At 35.2% G+C, this 22,136-nt stretch overlaps 1 protein-coding gene across 6 annotated transcripts in view; it reads right to left on the bottom strand.

The window, feature by feature from the left end:
* si:ch211-186j3.6 (neural-cadherin) overlaps positions 1–22,136 on the bottom strand; it is a 382,700-nt gene that overhangs the window by 170,400 nt on the left and 190,164 nt on the right. For all 6 annotated transcript variants that reach the window (XR_007184217.1, XM_048185218.1, XM_048185219.1 and 3 more), the window contains 4 exons: positions 19,473–19,670; positions 15,186–15,411; positions 9,068–9,272; positions 1,698–1,809 (listed from right to left, as the gene is read on the bottom strand). Coding sequence is in view for 5 of the 6 variants with exons in the window: in XM_048185220.1 (XP_048041177.1) it covers positions 1,698–1,809; positions 9,068–9,272; positions 15,186–15,411; positions 19,473–19,670 (741 nt within the window). In the remaining variant the exon portion in view is untranslated. The remainder of the gene's footprint in view (positions 1–1,697; positions 1,810–9,067; positions 9,273–15,185; positions 15,412–19,472; positions 19,671–22,136) is intronic.

Genomic DNA, 22,136 nt, shown 5'->3' with positions numbered 1-22,136 from the left:
GAAAAGTTATTATTTTTTTTAATTTTTTTTTTACTGTTTTTGTGGAAACCGTGGTGCATTTTCTCAGGATCCCTTGAAAAATAGCAATAGCATTTTTTTTTTTAAATATAATTTATACTGTCACTTTTGATCAATTTAAAGGGGTCTTATTATGCGTTTTCACTTTTTCAACTTTAGTTAGCATGTAATGTTGCTGTTTGAGCATAAAAATATCTGCAAGGTTACAAGATCAAAGTCCACTCCACCACTCCAAAGGTAGATTATCTCTAACAGAAAACACTTTTCAAGAGCTACAACAAATGACTCATTGGGACTACAACATCCTTTTTATGAATCTTGTGAAGTTACAATGTCACTCATTTAAATAATCCCCACTCACTGAATATGCATAAAAGGGGACGGGGCCTGGTTGACCTGCTTTATAGCATGTTGTTGCCATGTTGAAGAGATGCTGTTTTAAAACCCCTTTGTGTGGCCTTCCTAAGGCAGATGAACTTAGAAAACAGTGGTTAAAATTGATTTTTAACTTTGTTCCAGAACATTATAACCCCAAAGTTTATATCTGTGTAGTACATTTTACGGATGACAACTTCCAGAAGAAGAGAGTACAATGCCGGCTATGTACAAAAGCTTCTCTTGAAAGATGGAGCAGTTCTTCCACTTTGTTGGGACAATCAGTTGTTTGTGGATCACAACCTGTAAGTATGTTCTGTGGCTCCACTAGCCTGCTAGCTAACATTACAGTGTTGATGAAGTGTTTATCTATGGGACTCCCGCTTTTGTAAGACTGTTCACCGATCTTTAGGAACTTACCACTCTGAAATCCATGCTTGTAAAGGTTCTGCACAATCCTCTTGTTCATAAACATTCTCAGGGTCTCGAGTTGGTATGGCAAAATTTACGGCATCGTTAATATTTACACCTGAGCAGATGAAGCTTGTGGTTATGGTAAGGGGCGTGACATTTCTGGAACATACTCTAAGCGGTTCACCAATCACAACACACTGGGCCAGCCGACCAATCAGAGCACATTTCATATTTCAGAAGGAGGGGCTTCATCGAAACAGGAACTCCACAGTGTGTTTGAGACAGAATAGGAAGAGAGGCAATAATGTAAAATATGTGAAAAATAATGTGTTTCTTGTACAGTCAAACATGAAAACCTATTCTAGTACACACCAAAAACAAAATCAAGACTTTGTAAAAGGGCATAATAGGATCCCTTTAAAAGTATCCCTGCTGAATAAAAGCTTAAAATGAACAATGTACAAGTGAACTTGAACTTGAAGTTACTCACTAGTCAGAACATGCAAGTAAAACATGAGCAATGGAATAACTTGCTATAAAAACAATAATTGAAAATATTGTATTACAAAAGTGAACTCATAATATTATTTTAGGAGCCTGGTTTTCACAAAGACAATTTCCATATGTTGCTTTTGTTAAATGCTAATATGAGTGTTATTGGTATGTTATTTGCTTCTACTAAAATTAAAAGCCATTTTATTTAAATTAATGAATATGACATGATGAAATATTGAATACATTTAAAGGATTGTTTTTTCATCAAAAGACAAAGTATCACTAAAATGATATCTGCGTAAAAAAAGAACACTGGGTCTGGCTACTATTCCAGTGTTGCTATACAAGGACCTCTAATGGCTACAGTACATTGATGTGCAGGTCCACAGACTTACCCTGCAGGAGCGACGTTGCAGTCGTGACTGTTTCAGGGACACCGTCTTTGCTATAAATGGACTGCAGGAACTCTGGAACACAGTCATTCTCATCTGTGATGATCACTCGCACCTGTGAGAAACAAGTGACAAGGAAGCCAGAAGGCACAAAAATAGAAAGGTGAGAATTGTTAACAGAACAAATGGGCAGATCATAATATCTTTATTCATGAATAATCATCAGGGAGTAAGTTAGCACATCACTGTGACTGTCCCCAGTGTTTCTCAGAGTCAAGAGGGCTGGTGTTTCAACAACGCCTTGCCCAAAAAGCTCTTTTTATACTCTATAACCATTATCCTGTTTTGTTTTGACATTTTCGTTCTGCAAATTATCTTGTGTCAAGAAGTTATGTTCATACAGATTCATACAGAAATGCAGTTGTGAAGTTGTGAAGAATCAAACACAAAAGAACAAATGTCCTCACATGGGCATGTTATTGTTAGCAATGTTGATGGTAAACACGATGATGAAGGTAAAGTTCAAATGCAGAGTTTAATGATAATCCAACAGGCAAATAACAGAAGGTAGTAGCAACACGCTTTCACAAATGAGACCGTACAAACACTAACCCTGAATCCCAATGTTCATACTATCCACCCTATCTGCCCTAAATAGTATTGAATATTACTAATGTCACATACTATTTAGAATGGCTAGTATGCGCATTGAGACACAGGCTAAGTGAAGGTGAGGAACTTAAATATACATGGTGATGAACTACATGATGAACAGCTCTGATGATAGCTTAGTGTCCATGGAAACTGCTGAGTGGCGGGAAACTCAAACAAAGGAACACATGTGACTAATGAAAACGAACTAAAACTAACTGAACATAAGTGTGACAGTTATAGCTCTTTCCCGATTTGTTCCAAAAGCATCAGGGAAGCTGAAAGAGGCACCTAATGCCTCCCATAAGACTGAATTAAGCTGAAAGTTGCTGTCTGGAGGAGGAAAAACACTGTGTGAGTGCTTTTTCCCTGACACTGTTGCTAAAGCTTCCTGGCAGTTGCTAAGTGACTTTAATAACTTACTCACTTCAATTTCAGAGACTGGAAATAGACAGACCTAGTCAGAAATGGTCAAAATTGTTCACAGTTCACAGTCTACAATTTTACTCATATTTCTAACTCTAAGAGAGACCATAACCCAAAAATCACAAGAAATAAAATGCCTTGATATAAGAAAACAACAAGACAAAAGGATCCCTGAGTGAAAGTTTTGGGATCTCAGTAACTGTCCAGACCCCGGGTAAAAGACACTGCTTATTTTTTTTCTCTAGTAAAACGAATGATTACCAGAGACATTATCTCAGAAAAGAGATCTGATGTGGCTGATGCAGATTGGGAATACAAACATGATTCAATTTAGTGCCGTATTAACAATGTGCAGAGGAGTTTCTAATTGTCCAGTAGTTTGTCATTATTTGATAAGGGTTATGTACTCCAGCAGTCAATACTTTTGTTCAACAAGGACACATTAAATTGATCAAAAGAGACAGTAAAGAAACCGAAGAACATTCTATTTATTAACTGCTTTAAACATTGATAATAATGAATTTTTTTTTTTTTTCTCAGCAAGAAATCAGCATATTAGAATGATTTCTGAAGGATCATGTGACTGAAGACTGCAGCAATGATGCTGAAAATTCAGCTTTGCCATCACAGGAATAAATTATATATATAAAAATATATTAAAAATTGAAAACAGTTCAATTAAATTTTAATACAATTTCACAATATTACTGTTTTTACTATATGATCAAATAATTGCAACCTTGGTGAGCATAAGAAACTTCTTTCAAAAACTTTTAAACTTGACTAAGGAATCATTAACACATCACTAGCATGCAAGCAAGTTTTATTCTACCCTAGCAAATTTTTTTTTTGCATATCATTAATATACAGTATGTGTATGTATATTATATATACACTGCCCTCCAAAAGTTTGGAAACACCCCTGGCAAAGTGTGGTTTTGGACGATATCAGCATAAATCCTTATCATTTTTTTGGTGCAAATACATTACAGTAACTTGACATTATCAATGAAAACCAGCAATAATAATTTTCATTTTGATTACATAATAATGGAAATATATACATGTCAAAGACAGACATGCCCCTTTGCCAGCTGTGATGCCTGGTTACTGGTTTAAACCTGGCCCAGAGGTTTGTAAAAGATTTTTGGGTCAGCTCATCTTAATAGATTCAACAATTGATTGCCAATTAAGTTTAGAATACAATGAACCAATTAGAACCCAGTTTAGGTCAGATAGCTGCTAATGGTGAATATTTTGATGACTCGAAAATTTAAGTTTTTTTCTATGTATAAACTGTTTATATAATAAAATATGTTTTTGTAGTTTGTGTTGTCCCTTATCAGTGCAAAATTATCACAATTTAAAAAGGATTCATGCCAATATTGTCCAAAACCACAATTTTCTAGGGCGTTTCCAACCTTTTGGAGGGTGTGTGTGTGTGTGTTGCATTAAACTTTAACATTGTCCGTCATTTGTGTTGGGCACGTTACTTTAAAAGGTAATTAGTTATAGTTACTAGTTACTTCTCACAACATCATTATAAAGGTAACTAATTACTAGGGAAACTATTGCGTTACTTAAAAAAAAAAATAAAAAAAATTGTAAAATAACTTGGATGCCCCTAATATTAAATATAAGTCTTAAAATAAATTATTCTTGATTACGACATGGAATTTCTCTGTACTGTACTATAGGCTACGTGTTGTTAGCATTTAAAGAAAACATAGTTTCATATTTATGTTTAAATAGTCCTGTGTTATGTTTTAAATTAATTTATTTGAATATGAAAAGTGAACAGCATGAGTAAGCATCATAAAATGCGCAATATATCGGGAGACATGGAGTGTGTCAGACATGATTTTGAAGTTTTGTTTTGTAGAAAGCCTTTCTTTAAAGTGAATTTCGTTTTGTAAAAACTGTATCTTAATTTTAATCAATGTTTCATCAACCAATTGCCTGGATGTAATAAATAAAAAGCAAATATAGCAGAAAATATAATCATGACATGGAGGCGCGGGCGCGATCACTGGCACGTGAACTGGAGACATGAGACAGACATGAGAAAAATATCTATTGAAATCTTTAAATATCTACTTTAACGAAAATGAAATAATTCAAACGAAAAGAAATATGCTACTCTGATTATGTAGACTAAACCGAATGAAATGTGCATTCTCTCTCTAAGCACGTCCACTATGAGGAGATGATGAGAGTCAATGTCAACTTCATCTTTGCAGCCGACACTGATTCAGAAAACATTACTTTATTAATAAACAATTAAAATGTATCCTTGCTGTTTTGGTCACATTCATAAGACCAATATCGATTCGTAAATCCCAGTCGATCTTTTGGTAGGCTATATGCTGTTTTCAGTTGATGAATAAACAGTAGCCTACATAGTGCCCCTCCCATCCAATAAATTGCAATAGGCTTAAAGCTTTGTGTTGTTTTCAAATTCTGTCCATTTCATTATGAAATTCAAGCAATAAATACCATTTTGGTGCTCTTTAATGTGGCGTGGTAGATCGTTGTAGCTTCTGGGTACTCGCCTGTGCATTATCAAACGCATAGCAAAAGATTCGTGCCAGTTTCATTTTTGTTCTGGATCCAGTGCTCTGCTGCTACACTGGAGGGGTGGCAAACAGGGGTGGGAATTACAGTTACAATTTAGAATAGATCACCCTCAGTGTAATCTGTCAACGTGAAGGTCGGCCTTCAGATTTTTCCATCATTGATAAAAAAATTCCGACAATGACGGACAATTTGATATATATATATATATATATATATATATATATATATATATATATATATATATATATATACACACACACACACACACACACACACACACACACACACACACACACACACACATATATAAATATATAATCACAGCGTGCTGATATACAGCCATATTGCATGGCTACGAGTGTGATATTGTGTTTATACAACAGTTTGACAGCACGAGTGTGTAAATAAATAAGAAATAACAACGGAGTGTCTTTAAAACCCACTTTTGTGCAGAACTACTTCCTTCCGCCATGGAATAAAATCTCAAGTTGACAGTTTGACCAAGACTCTGTTCTAAAACGTCACTTCAGAAATAATTACGAAGGAATGTTGAGTCCCTCCATTGAAATTAATTGTATTTTGTACAGTATTAGAGACAGAGAGAGAGAGAGAGAGAGAGAGAGAGAGAGAGATTGTCTAAAAACTGTGACTGAAAGTGCCATAAATATTGACTCTAAAGCCTGTTCATTTTCCACATTGATAATGATGTCATTTTAAAGTGTGTTTTGTTTGTTGTAACTGTGCTTTAACACAAGCGTTCGGGGTCTCCAGAAACTGAGATGTGAAAAGAGTTACAGAGTGATTTCAGGGTGGCAGATGGGATGCTGTGTGACTGAATGCAGAGAACGCGACAGGCAAATTTCTCTCTGGACTACGTCTCAAGGGACTCTTGAAGTCAAGTTTGTCTGCAGGCTTTTAGTGATTATTTTTTTTTGTCTACATGGCCTCTTGCTCCCATTTGCAGTTAGACAAAATGTGGCATGCATTGTTTTGTGGCACTACCAAGCTAATAGTTGAGATCTTGGCTGGCATGCCTCAGGCCAGGAGAGATGTATGGATCACTGAGCAGCCAAATCAAGTCATGATGAGGCGAGACTACATCCTCCAGGGTAATGTTACTGTAAGAGGCATGAACAGGACTGCTGGGTATCTCTTTGATTTCAGCTAAATTGTTGCCCTTACATTTCCCATGCCACAACCCTGTCCTTTATTTATTTATTATTAGTTTTTTTCAGTCTAAGTGACCATAATTTCAATGGAATAAATAACATGAATAGTGTCATCAATGTGTCTTAATTAATGGAAAACTAGAAATTAAAACTGGTAATCTTGCAGAGCAAAAACATTACATGCAATAATTCTACAAAGGCACAAATAGACTTCAACACTTAACACACAAACCTCAATCACAGTGAAAATCAACAAATATAAATAATTAAAATGATGGGTTCTTAACATCACCAAACAACAACAAACATTTTTCTTAAAAAAAATAAAATAAAATAAAAACTGCTACAGCAACATAAATAAAGCCAACAAGTGGTAAAACAATAAGGTTATAACACACTAATCACATAATTTATTCATGCTGCATTGCTGGGAGCTGTTTGTTCAGACAACTGTATTTGGCTACTTGGGACAACATTTATGGAAATTCTGTTGGTCTGACATGCATTTTTCAACATTTTTCATTGGAAAAACCTGTGTTAAAGGTGCTCTAAGCGATGTCATGCATTTTTAGGCCAAACATTTTTTTGTCACATACAGCAAACATCTCCTCACTATCCGCTAGCTGCCTGTCCCCTGAACACACTGTAAAAACACGCGGTCTCTGTAGTCGCCACAAGCTCCGAAAACGGCAACAAATCTACCTGGTGCAGCCTGGACCACGAAACATAATAAACATGCTCCAGCCAATAACCGACAAGAATGATTTTAAATGCGCGTTCATGACTGTTTCAGGAAGCACAGAGGGGAGGGGGAGGATGAGGAGGAGGGAGGGTCTAGCTAGCCTCTGTTTTGTTTGACAACACTTCGAACGTCAACAGGAAGTTACTCCGCCCAGGATCGCTTAGAGCACCTTTAACATTTTTGCAAAACGCAAAATACGTACCAATACGTACATATCACTGCAGTTTCTAACACAAATGAATACTAAAGGCAATAAAACAGCAAGCACTTTTAACACACAATTATGATAACAGTGGCAGATTGTGGATTAATAAAGACTTGTTTTCACGCGTCTCCTTGCACAATAATGTTATGGCCTCAAAATACTTTTTACCACAGTGCATGATTTGTAAACTAATATATTTTGGAGTTTGCATCACTTACCCAGCTCCAGATGTTCAGTTTTACTGACATAAGCTTGCTCGGTAGCTCAGCTGGTACAGAATTGTACTTGCAATGCAAAAAGCTTGGGTACGAATCCCGTGAAAGAGTAAAAAGCTCAAAGACAAGTAAGAATGACAGTAAAAGCTCAAAGACAATAGTTCAAAAATAAGCTTAAATGCAATGGTTACGATTGCAATTTTATGTCACATCTGCTTTTGTTAACACTAACGGGTAGGTTTAGGGTTTAGTGTAGGTGTACGTTAAACGTGATGAAGCATTAAGCTTTTAGTGCCAGTCACTGGGCATTTCAATTCAGAATGTAGTGATACGTACAAACTAAAACGTAATAAAATGTTGCCATATTCATGTTCATCTATTCTGGAAAAAACTAAACACGCTTTTAGCACCACTCACTCATTTTTTTGCAAAAATGTTGACACAGGTACGTTTTTCTTATGAGCCTGTGCTGGCATTTTTAGATTCATTGCATTTTAGAGATTCACAGTAATTCACATTTTCCTAGTAGCTATGACCTCACATTCAAAATAAAATTATTTAACTGTCTATCTATCATCTATGTACATACTTGCTAGCTATCATTTCGAACTTATCAATTTTTTGAATAAATAATTTTTTTTGGTATCTTCAATCATCTTGTTTCCGCATACATTTTTATTTATTGTTGCTATACAATCACCTATATCAACATATTTAGACTGTGAAATAAATAAGCTATTAAATAAAGGTAATATTTGTACTAACACCAAATACCCTAGCAGAATTCATAATACTGAAGATTCTTTCAACAATTTTCAGTTATTGTACTGTAAATAGCAGCTAAAGTTTTGCTCATAGACTACCTAATTAATACATTTCCACTACTATACATTACATTTTTAGCAAATACGACCCATATTTCACCCATTACATTTTACTCTGGAAGTAATGAAGTTAGCCTAGTGAACCATGTGATAATGAACTATTTTATAGTGAAAACAGTGCTGGATCAACATCAGCAGCACAGACAGACAATGTATAACACTGTATAGAAATAACAATTAGTAAGAATAAAATTGTATTTATAAATTAATTTTCTTTTTCATTTTTTCATTTTAATCCCCCACCACCAAACAGACTCCAATTTGTTGTACTTTATGCTCTGGTTTGTTGTGTGACAAAATACCATAGAGAACACTTCTATCAAATATCTAATCTTAAAAATAAAAACGAATTAAGCATCATAGTTACAAAACACATTAGCATAATTGTTGTATGGTTTAAAGAGAGATGACCGTCTGGGCTCTGAGAAAAAGGGGTTGAGTGTGTGTGTAAAATTCTTAAATTTGGACCCTGTCCCAGTCTGACTGTGCAGCTGCAGCACTCACCTCAGCAGCACTACTGAGACTGTCCTGGTTCTCACTGGCTCTCACCAGCAGCAGGTAGCGGTGCTGGTCGCTCTCATAGTCTATAGTACGGGTCAGACTGATCTCTCCTGTCTCTGGCTGGATGCTGAAAAGACTGCTGGGATTGATGAGCAGGCTGTAAGTAACTGGCTGTTTTTGAAAGGACATTGCTGGAGTGACTAGGAACCTGGATGAGAAAAGACAAAGAGAGGGAGAGACAACTTGATTGACTACAATCTTGATTATGGTGTTCGATAAGTGAGCAAACACAACTGGAAAAGAAAGAAGAATGGGTTACCAAGGTAAAGTCAGTAGTGCACCAAGGACTTTTAAGCTAATATGGACATCTGTGGAAAGTAAGTTTCAATCAAACCAACTTCCAAGGTGAACGCAGTATATCTTCACCAACATTTAACTATAATCACTGAGAAAATGACTGCAGCTGTGGAGGATTGTTTGTTGAGGAAATAATGTAAAGGTAAATGATACAGCAGGGAAGAGATTCGCCACGGGCTCATTGATCTTGTGTAAAGGCAGAATAAACAATTCAGTACTGTGCTGGTTATCAAATACATAGGGAACAAAATAAAACAATTACTGAGGAAAGCATGCGGAAATTGAAAGGTATTTCCAATTTCTGGATATCTCTCACTTAGAAGAGTTTCTTCCTGATGCTAAAAAACCCCTCCGCTATTATTTTCATTGAAGGTGCATCTGTCTTACTGATCACTGTTATTATCACTTTCTTTCACATTGTTTTTTACTCACTGGGTCAAATCATGACAAATGCTCAGCTCAGACTTCAGTGGCCCATGAAAACAAAACCCAGCAATTAAAGTCCATCAATGCAATTTTATGACATTTTAGGCATTATCAAAAAAGGGAAAACACATGAATATTTACAAACATAGTTAGCTGTGAGAAATGATAATAGCTGATTTTAACTCTTAAGCAATGATAATGAGAATACTGCAGCACTTATTATTCCAGTAGGATATTGTTCATTTTATACATATAGGCTACTAATACATTTCATGTGTATTTATATATATTTTACATAAACTGTGGTTCTACCACATGTACATCTACTTACGATTGACAATAAAATGTACATATTAATGTTGCATTTAAATGTAAATCATTTATTTACTAACTAATCTGTTGACACTTTTGTATATATATATATATATATATATATATATATATATATATATATATATATATATATATATATATATGATCATTGATATTATCTTCAAAACAAATTTTTTTAGCGCAATTCAGTTGACTTATTTACCTAATTTGAAATGATAACATTTTATTCTGTTCTGTGTGACTTTGATGTCAAATCATTTCAAAGGACAATATAATCTTAAACAAGACTACATGTTAAAACTTTAAAATGATGACATTTCTGTAATTGTTTAACCATAACCATAAATCAAACAATATTTATTTTGTTTGAATAACTTATATCAATATGCTTCTCAAAAAATTTTTGATAAAACACACCAAAAATGCAACATAAAATGATCATGAAAGTAATCCATTTTATTTGTGCACTGGAATCCAGGTCTTCAGAATCTATGACTATTTGTGAGGAACAGACCCAAACTGAAGCTTTTATTCAACAATCCTCAGTAGTGAGCGTAATCAAACAACCATTGCAAATTCAAAATGTGTTGCCTCAATATGTCACTGATATCAAATATCAATATCAGCTCATTGGCTATTGTCTGTTTCATCACCGATTGTGACATGCCATGTTTTTGGGTGGTGTACTCAGTTGAATGAGATGTGTGCACTTTCACAGAGTGGATTGGGATAAGATATTATCATTATTATTATTATTATTATTATTATTATTATTTGGGCAATTCCACACAAAGGTCATCTTTACCATAAAAAAAAAAAAGTTTTTTACCAACAGAACAAAACCCTTTTTAAATTGTCCATTTAGGTGTGTATTATACAGTATTAATGTGCTCTAACAGAAATTTTAAGAAAATGGCCTTGTTCATCCACAATATATGAGGTAAGCAACAATGCTTAAATTAAACTTTCAACCAACCATATTTCATGCTTTCAAAAAAGGGATCAAATACCCCCTTTTTTAAAACTTTATTTTAACAGTAAGCATTGTGTAGAAAAATGGAGGCATGCCTGAGAAATAAATACACTCAGTATGTCATAACAGCACTGCCTGATGAATTTATAAGGGCTGGAATAAAGAGGTCAAGATGCTTCAGTGCTCTGTCAACATTTTAAAGATTAAGTTTATGTCATATAGCCTAACAATTATAAATGCAAATAACTTAAACCTTTATATGCAAAGCTAAATTATGTTTATGCTTATTTGGATCAACAATTCATTTCACTACTTTGCTCTCAACAACTATAATAAGCGTTACGGATGTGACCGTTATGGACATGACCGTTATGGACACTTCATATTAAATCCTATGCATATGACTTTGCTTCTTTATATTGCTGTGATCTGTTTCAGGCTTACCGTATATATCAAAACATAGCCAATAATCGCAACACTCTTTGTGCTTTGTTAGTTTTAATATGAAAAAGGTTCAACTTTCAAATTCAGTCGATTTTATAACAAAATTTAAACAATAGATGTCGCTCTTTAATAGCCTACGGCGCGTGACAGATTAGCTACTGCAGCGCCTCAGTGTAAGCGGCACATGAACCGATCTTCTCTTCCTCTTGACAGTTACAGAACGAAATATGAACATCAAAAGGTAGGCCTACATGATACAGTAAAACTTATAGAAGATCATTGTGTCTCATAGGACACTTCCCTCGGGATGTCACGTTTTTACCTGTTGGTTAAAAAATTAATAGCCTATTGATCACAATCCGTGCGATCAAGCTGACAAAAAAATAAGATTGCAATCATTTTGACTTGAAATAAAGTTTGATCATTTTGACTCAAGACTCCGCTTTAAACTGTGAATACTAGCCGAAATCTGTGTGATCATTTAGACACAAAACATAAAACTGACATGATTGCGACTGACAATAGTGTACGTCAATTGGTTCACCTGACTGTGGGGAAAACATACGATTTTAAACTGCTTTATGATAAACATTAATATTTGTCAATGTATTTTAGCAAGCAGTTCTGTAAGAAGGAGAATCGTGGTCTCCAAATTGATTCTTGAACAATGCACACGCTTTGTCAACATGAGAAATAGGTCTAATCCATAGCCTTTTGCAATACAATACAGAGTATAAAGTTGTATAAAGTTTAGTAAAAAGCAGTGTTAATTTCGTTGACGAATAATTTTCATCATAATTTTCGTCAACGACATTTTTTCACGGACGAAAACGAGACTATGACTAAATAAAAATGCATTTTGAATGACTAAAACTATAAATAAAATCGACATAAATTTTCGTCAATGGATAAAAACGAGACGAAAATGAAAGAGAGGGACGATCTGGGAAGATATCCAGTCAGGTCTGCTGTGTGAAAGATGCGCACATTTGAAGTGTAACGTGCTGATCTAACCACGGGAAAAGTGGCGCTGTTGCGCGCTCTGCAGGCTCGAGCAGCAACACTTCAGACTGTTTCGCAATTAATGAATATTTATTTTTATATATATTTTTTCCTGGTCATTATTGTCATTTTGTTTACACAATAAACTGTATTTAATTTAATTTCTATTTAATTCACAGTAAACTACTGCATCTTCTGTCATAGGAAGGAAAGACTAAGAACATTATTATTTGATTATTCAATATATGTCACAAGTATAAGGGTTACAGTTATAGTTAACTAAAAACCATAAAAAAATCTTCATTACTTGAAATAAACGTTAACTGAAATAAAAAAAAATATATATATAGCCTATATATAAAAATGTAAACTTATTTTCTTTCATCTAGTCTCCAAGCTTTAGCTTAACCTCATGTATTACACTAACAAAAATAAAAATAATAACAAAACAACAACAACAAAAACTATATAGACATTTAAAAGCAAAAACTAAAAAACAAACACCAAAAATTACTAAAACTTTTAACTAAACTTGCTATGGCGAGTAAAGTACAGTTGGTTGTCTTAAGTGAACAGAAACAGTTTGGAGAATATCAGATGTATATCAGTGTATTGGATCTGTGTATTGTTAGAGAAATGCTTACTTAATGCATTACAATTTAACTAAATTAGAATTTAGTCGACTAAATCTACTGTTGATTTAGTCGACTAAAATCTTTTGATATTTAGTCGACTAAAACTAGACTAAAACTAAAACAATTTCCGATGACTAAATAATGACTAAAACTAAATGGCATTTTAGTCAAAAGACTATGACTAAAACTAAATCAAAATTAACACTGGTAAAAAGTTGATAAATTGTGGAGTCTTACCATACTGGTATCCCAGATTTCAATATTTGGTGGTTTAAATGCCTGCTTGAGGCCTCTGAAAGTTTTAAAGCAGTTTTAAAGCAGTCTTCTGTGGCGCTTTCAGACCGGTCACATCCGTAACGTTGTTTTTTCCTCATTTATGCGAACACGAAAAATGAAATAAAATTATTATTTTATGCTCTGTGGAGAGCCAACCCTTCTTCATTCAGCGGGCAGTATTACTTTTGGTTTGCGCAGTGTAATTCACACAATTCTTTAAAAATATGTTGTCACTCAAAACTTAGTGACTTTTTATGTATATTTCCCTCATCTAAAACATAATACGACTGTATAGACTGACATTTTTCTAATGTCTGGACTCCTTTGGTAAGGGATTATGAAAATAAAAATAGACGGTTCAATCTGTTGCTATTAAATGCATTCTTTGAGCGTTTATATTTCAAGTTTTGACTCCAAATGTCACGTCCATAATGCTGAAATTGCCCCATTATAACTAACAATAGCCAACATTGAAGAAAGACAGGCTTCTTCTTAACATACATTTCTCAAAGTCTGTTAAATGATATTCATTTATGGGAGCTTTTCACTTTATAATCTACATTTTTTCAGTTCCTTGCTACATTCAGACCACAGAAAATAAGAGCAAAACTATGATAATCACGCAGTCAAGATTGACATAAATGTATTTTTGTAATCCCAGAGAAGCTTAACGGCAGACAGGCAGACGAACAAAGGTAAATATGACTTCCCTTTTAGGTACTGTGGTTATTACAACTCCATTCCCATTGGCAGAGTTTTTCTGTTGGCTTGGTCTGACACAGCTGTCTGGCAGAGATCAGAATGTTTGGCAATAAGATTAACGTCACCCCCTTTTTCGTGCCATGAGCAATATACTTATCCTAACATTAGTTAGTTAACCATATTTATGCACAGCTATGGATGAGACCAACAAGATTCAGTAAGATTTGGCTCTCATTGCCAAGCCAAGTTTAATGAAAGCAACAATATAGTGGAATCACAGGTGTGTATGAGGAAAATAATATACCACAGCATTCAATGCATATTTAATGACATGCAGCTGCCATAAATGGATCCAGTAGGCACTTATTCCACAAGGATTTAGGATAATTTTCTACAAGGCAATGCCTGATTTAATACATCTGTGCAGGGCAGCGCTAATTATGCTTCCCTGTAGCAGCATCAAGCAAGTCACAGTGACTCATCTAATATCAAAGGGCTATACAATTAACACTGACTATACAAAGACAAAATAATTAAGGGTCTCTTTGTCACCTATATCTGAGAGCAAAAAAAAAAAAAAAAAAAAAAAAAAAAAAAAAAAATGGAGGCTTTTATTGTATAAATTACCTGGTTAACCTCTGAGGGCTGTCTATACGAGTCTATTCTGACGTTCATGCATCTTTAATGCATATCACAGTACACTGACATAGTCAAAGATCATTATTTCATGAATTTTGCATAGTGTAGTACACGATGACTCACACGAGCTACGCTCCAGCAAGAAGCAGAGGGCGCGAGATGGCTGTAAGTGCAGTATGATCCTGTTTCTATTTGTTACCCTGATGGATAAGCAGTGTTCTCACAGTGTGGGAGATGCATTTAGGGTGTGCTAGAATTACACTATGGAAATAAGATTTGCTGCATTTACGAGATTGGGTGTGTGTTTATGTGTGCGTGTTATGGCTTTACTCACGGTTGTCCTTCTGGTGTGTTTTCTGGTATGGAAATTGTGTAAGACACATTGGTGAACTGAGGAGCTCTTGGACCTGCGATGATGGACACTACAGCAGGAGGACTGCGGCTGCCCTGACGGTCGGCAGCCACCACTGTTAGTAGGTATTCTCTGTCTCTCTGCAGGGGGAGGCCTGTCGTCCGCACGTGACCATTATTCTTGTCCACCTCGAATCTCCCGTCACCTCCTGTTGTATAACAGAACTTGTCAACCTCACAGTAGTGTTCGATATACGATAGTAGAAAAGTATCGCAATACCCTGCTATTAAAAACAGTAAAATACAAACTTTTATTAATACCGGTACTTTAAGAATGACAACCGTATTTCTTGATTTGTGTCGATGTGTGAGCAGGAGTCAAGACGTGTGTGCAGCTGCTTCCACTCCCTGCAGGGAGTAAAATATATAAGAGCAGCACATGACAAAGAAAGCAACAAAGTAACATTGCTGCCAGGCTCAGACCTGAAGGATGAGCACAGAAATCCGCCTTTCAGACACCATGTGATCGCAACTTAAAGGATTAGTTCACTTTAAAATGAAAATGAGCTTCAAACTCATTGCCCCCGTTCACTGCCATTATAAAGCTTGGACGCGCCAGGATATTTATTAATATAACTCAGATTGTGTTCATCAGAAAGAAGAAAGTCATATACACCTAGGATGGCTTGAGGGTGAGTAAATCATGAGGTAATTTTCGTTTTAAATTGAACTAATCCTTTTAAGTTCTCTCTCGCGGATTATTACGTTTGAATAAATGATGAAGTATTACACAAAAGCTATTTAAGACAGTATTGGCTATAGCCAATCTATGACTCAATGGCTAATGCTAGACACTCTTCTCCGCTCCCCAAATGCCAATATTAGCCTTTATATAGAGAGAGGGAGTTTCTTGAATAAAGCAAATGCTATATTTATTCACACAAACAGTTCTTTGATGACCCTTGCATTGCAAACAGAGATGAGAAATCCAAAATGTCTGCAGCACTTCATTCACAATAGAGTTCAACAGTCGGATTCCAGAAGTAAAACTTGATTTTTAATAACTAGAAGCCCTACTTTAAGCAACAAGGTCATTAATCGATGACATATGCTTATGTTGAAGCCATCAACCCACATTATTTCAACTTATTTTTAAACTTACCTTGTTTAACAGTGGAATATGTAGTGAAAAACTACATTGCCCATCATGCTGTACAGAAAATTCCACCAGAGATTCGAAACAAGCAAACTGCGGCAAAAGAGCTCTTTAGCTCCGCCTACTCCCATGAAGCACTGCGAATAATGTAATTGAGTCGGTCTCCCAAAGCTCTCAAAATATTTAAATATTTGTATGTATTTGTTTATTTGTATGTGTTTGTGAATAAATAAACAAACAAATAAATAAATAAATACATTAAAAAAGACGAAATATGGAGATACAAAGTTTCCGCCCGACAGCAACAATGTATTTTGATGGGAATACTTTGCAATAAGTTTCAACTGGTTAAAATTAGTTAATGAATTAGATATCATTATCTTTTTTTTTTTTTTTTTTTTAACAGCATTTATATCTAGGGTAATGTTAATATATATACTAATATATTTTCAGTGTATCAACTATAAATATAACTAAAACTATAAATTAATATCAATGTATTACGAGCAAATATGAACGAATAATAAAAAATAATGTTTATAAATGAACAAACCTTGATTAATAAATGCAATAAAATTATGAATGTTGTTCATTGTTAGTTAATTAAATAAATTAAAGTAAATTTTCACTTGTAGTTAAACACGCACGAGACAAAGATGAGCAAAGAACAGTTTTTTAATCACGAAGAACACACAGGAGCCCAAACTACACACTTAATACAAACAGGATGAAACAGGATGAATCAACACACAGGGAAACGTGATGACAACATAAACCTGACAATAATGTAATGTAATGTGATGTTATTATTGTGATGCTGAATGGTGTTCAAGAAACATTTATTATAAAAATGGTTGTTCTACTTAATTTTGAAATTAATATTAATATTAAAATTTAAACCATGATACTTTTTTCAGGATTCTGTGATGAACAGAAAGTTCAAAAGAACAGCATTTATTTGAAATAGAAACAATAACTGTAACATTAGAAATGTATTTATTGTCTTTACTGTAATGTATACAAAGTTAATATAAAAAAAATTTATGATACACATTAATTTCTTAAAGGGTTAGTTCACCCAAAAATTCTGTCATTAATTACTCACCCTCATGTCGTTCCACACCCATAAGACCTTCGTTCATCTTCAGAACACAAATTAAGATATTTTTGATGAAATCCGAGAGGTATATGACTCCATAGACAGCAATTTAACTGACACTTTCAAGATCTAGAAAGGTACTAAAGACATCGTTAAAACAGTTGACGTGAATGCAGTGGCTTAACCTTAATTTTTTGAAGTGACTTCAACTTCACTTTTTGTGTGCACAAACAAAACAAAAATAATGACTTCAGTATGGCTGCAACTAACGATTATTTTGATAATCGATTAGTTGGCAGATTATTTTTTCGATTAACCGATTAATCGGATAAAAATCCTACGTTTATTTATTTTTATTTTATTGACCAAAAAAAAAAAACACACTATTACACATCCTGCCCAATGTACTTCAAACTAATATGCCAACTGAATGCTATGAAAACATACAGTGCTTAATTTGTTAGACTACCTGTCATAATTAAGAGAGAACACAAATATTTTAGGAATCTATCAAAAACTTGTTTGAAACTAAAAAGTTATTGCCATTTATTAGGAAAATAACAAACTGAAACAACTAAATAGTTTCTAAATAATATTCACACATAATATCCAAAAAAACTTAACAGTCTCTGTTCGTATTGACTGTAACTGGACATCTGAAAAAAACGTAAAATCAAAAATTCATGGATAACAACATTAAATATATTGTAGCTTTAGACATACTGCTGTAACTAAAGAGCTTACACATATTGGTGGATTAACCATTACAGAAACATGAAAAATTATTTTAGTAATCACCAATACTGATAGTTTATGCTGCCCTGACCTGTGGCACAAACCATACATTGGGAATCAGATGTCTAATAAATTTAGCACTGTATATAGTGAATATAGTTTAAATCTCTACTCTACATTAAAAATGAAGATAGTAATAAAGATAATAAAGTAAAACACAAACTCAGTGTTAACCAACAGGCAAGATAAATGTTTTGCAGGAACACACACATTAACTCTGGACACAATCACCTCTTACTGTCATTTCTTTATCCTGTAAATAGGCTATACTGTAAATAGGCTATACGTCTTACATTTATTTTCAATTAGTTCTCCCTTTATAGTTACTACTATCATAAAATACTTGAATGACATGTCCATTTTTAAATCTAAATTTAACTTTAAACAACAGATATTTCAGCAAAATGAATATTTTTGTGCTGAATATTAATAGTCTCCCTCTCTACCGTGTTCCGTCTGTCTGACGCAGATGCGCGCTGACGGTCATTCAGTAAAGTTCGAAGTTTAACACAGACTGTCAGGACGAGCCTTGATGCAAAATGTAAATGCTCACGTTAATTTGTAACATTTACAGATAAGGATATAGCAGTAGAATTAATGTTTTGCGCGGAGGACGCACATGCATCTGTCAAAGTGCCTGACAGGGTAAGCCATTACGCTAATGCTTTAGCTTGAAGCTTAAAATAAATAATTCTCATGTTTTGATCAGCTTTGATCTTGTACCTTTCCTGCAGCAGCTCACTCTGTTTCCTCCACTATTTTTAGATGCATTTTGGTCCATAGAAATGCGTTATTCAGTGCTGTAATTTGACGTGACTGGTGGAAGTCTTCCATGCATGGCGGGCTGAGCCAACTAATTGATGAGAATCGGTGTCGATGATTTTCATTATCGATTATTATCGATTTTATTGAATAGTTGTTGCAGCCCTAGACTTTAGTCATCAATATCTTCTCTTCTGTGTCATTCTCATAAGTTGTTTACATGCAGCGCTCCCAGGTTCTATGTCAGAACGCCGAATCATTATTGGCCGGCTCCTGCATCAACATCACACGCATGCGTCGGGCTGCTCATATGATCAGCTTTGGCCAATACTAAGCCGGCATTCGGACGTAAACACGGAAGCCTTCACTGTTCTTACTGCGGCAATGTAATTATTGACAGAATTTCCCTATTTGGGTGAACTAACCCTTTAAGGAGGTAGATAGGAAAATCTGCTTACCATCAGACAGGAAATATTCCACCTCTCCATTGATGCCCTCATCACCATCTCTGGCTTGAAGCTTGTAGACTAGTGAGTTTGGTAGGGCACTAGCCGAGACCACGCTCAGGTAGGGGAAAGGGACCATTGTCCATTCTGGGGCATTATCATTGACATCCATCACCGTCAAATCCACTCTCATGGTATACCAATCTGAACCTGTAAATCAGATATTCAATTATTTCAATATGTTTTGAGAAATATCTGTAATCATGGATGTAACAAATCAAATAAAAACCAGAGATTGCAAAGGACAAATAAACAAGCTATTTTAAAATAGCTGAAAAGGTTTATTTTTAAGGTACAATATGTAAAAATATTGTCCGCTAGAGGGCGCTAGAGGCCTATACAAAACAAAGGCGTAGCCTGATGACGCCAAGTTTTAGAGCGGTATCTTGGGACATGTGGTCTTCACCTCAACAGACGGTGCAAAAGAACAGGGACTGGAGTCGGGAAGAACTCATGTCCATGGATGCGATTATTAACGTTACTGTAGTATGAAGCAGAGCAGGACCGAGTGTTGTGGGAGCTGAACGAGGCCGCTGGAGTGACTGCGCAACACACGCCTCACGAGCAGCAGAACTTTTATTATGCCACAGTCACCGGCGCTGCGACCGCTTTTCCGGTCAGGAGTATAAGGTAACACAGCTCTGTTTATCATATTAGATACATTTGACTGTGTTGAAAATGTTATAACGTTACTCTGTGCGTTCGCTCGGCGGCTGATGTGAGACACTGTTAGACACTGCAGTAAGATAGATCGATTTTAGAATATCATATTAAATGCTGGATGGCTTGATTTGATAAATGACATGCAATTAATTTTAAAACGTATTGTATGATGGAGAAAATTCTGTATTACTGTTAATAAAAATAAAGCTGCATCTGATTATGCTATGTTAACTATTTGACAAAATAGTGTTTTTCTCTGAGGCATGGTAAAGCATGGTACTCGAAAAAAAAATCAAGAAAATTAGATTTAAACAATAAGACTAAACGTGTTGAGCTATATAAATATATCAAAACAGTTGTTCCCTTGTCTATTAAAATCTGTAATATTTTAAAGCGTCTTTGGTGTTTCCATGGTTTCTATAAAATAAAACCGGAAACCGAAGGTTACACGGGTATGACGCAATTGATAGGCGACTCCTCACACGTCCCGGAGCCTTGGTTAAAATTGCAATTTTCTCACGATTTACAAATAGTTGGAAACATTTGGGATATTGTAAGTACTCAAGTGAACAAAATATATAACCTTGGCCTAGTGGTTTTTGGATATTTTACTGCAAAAATATTACATATTGCACCTTTAAAGGAACACTCCACTTTTTTTGAAAATGGGCTCATTTTCCAACTCCCCTGGAGTTAAACAGTTGAGTTTTACCGTTTTCGAATCCATTCAGTCGATCTCCGGGTCTGGCGGCACCACTGTTTGCACAGGGAGTGTGCCTTGCTGTCACAGTTCCCTCATTTCCCGGACTCCATTTCCCAAGATCCTCCTGTCTCCACACCTGCACTCACTTCCCTCATCATCCACCCATCATCACGGATTACCTGCACCTGTTCCCGATCATCTGCACTCCCTTTATAATGGACTCACTCCCTTCGTTTGTGAATAAATACTCATAATAGTGGATATCCGTGAACGTCTCATCTCTACCACACCAGCATTCGTAACACTTGCAACCATGGAAAGATTTGTGAGAGGTGCTGCGTAATATCATTGCGCCTGCTGCACCCATGGTACGGCAGCAAAGATCCTTGATTATTACTCTGGAATGAGAATATAGTTCCTAGCCATATTGGCCTAGAAAATCACAACTTTTCATTTTCTGCCGTTCTTAGTACACAATCTAACTACAGAAGAGTCAAGTTTTAAATAGGAAAAATATCGAAAGTCTTTGGTCATTTTTGAGCGAAATGCTATTGGTCTCATCAGATTCAATGAATTATGCTAAGCTATGCTAAAAATGGTACCGCCAGACCCGGAGATTGGCTGAATGGATTCGAAAACGGTAAAACTCAACTGTTTAACTCTAGGAGAGTTGGAAAATTAGCCTATTTTCAAAAACCGTGGAGTGTTCCTTTAAATGGGCATTTAGTTTGGTATCTTCAGTTTGTAACACAGGACAAAAAAGCATAAGGCCCTGCATATCTGTGTCATGATATGGGTTTCTTCACAGCATGTCCTCAAAATAGTTTCAGAAACTCAGTTTCAAGTTTTGATGTTTATTTTCCACAAAAAAAAAAAAAAGTGAGCTACAAAACATCACAGATGCAGAGACACATTTACATGCAAGTTGGAGAGAATGGCAGATACTAATGAGTGGAGTGTTTTCCTCATGGCGGCGCTTCCTACGTTTAGCTGCTGCGTCGCCTCATTAAACATTCCTTCTTTATCACAATCATCGCCTTGCAAAGCAACAGAACTGAAAACAGTTTCAGCACACATTTATGGACGACACGGTATCATGTAAATGCACGAATGAAAAAGCTAAAGGACAAAAAGAAAGAAAAATATGTCAGCCATAAAACAGAAACAACCCGCCGGTGTCTTCTCTCCTTTGTGTTACTTTTCAAACTTGTTAAATCGACCCTTTAAACGCATCTTCCCATTTCCGTTTA

This window comes from Megalobrama amblycephala, linkage group LG3, assembly GCF_018812025.1.
Source record: "Megalobrama amblycephala isolate DHTTF-2021 linkage group LG3, ASM1881202v1, whole genome shotgun sequence".
NCBI classification, from domain to species: domain Eukaryota; kingdom Metazoa; phylum Chordata; class Actinopteri; order Cypriniformes; family Xenocyprididae; genus Megalobrama; species Megalobrama amblycephala.
The sequence above is the reverse complement of the archived record's forward strand: the minus strand, read 5'-3'. Positions and strand labels throughout refer to the sequence as shown.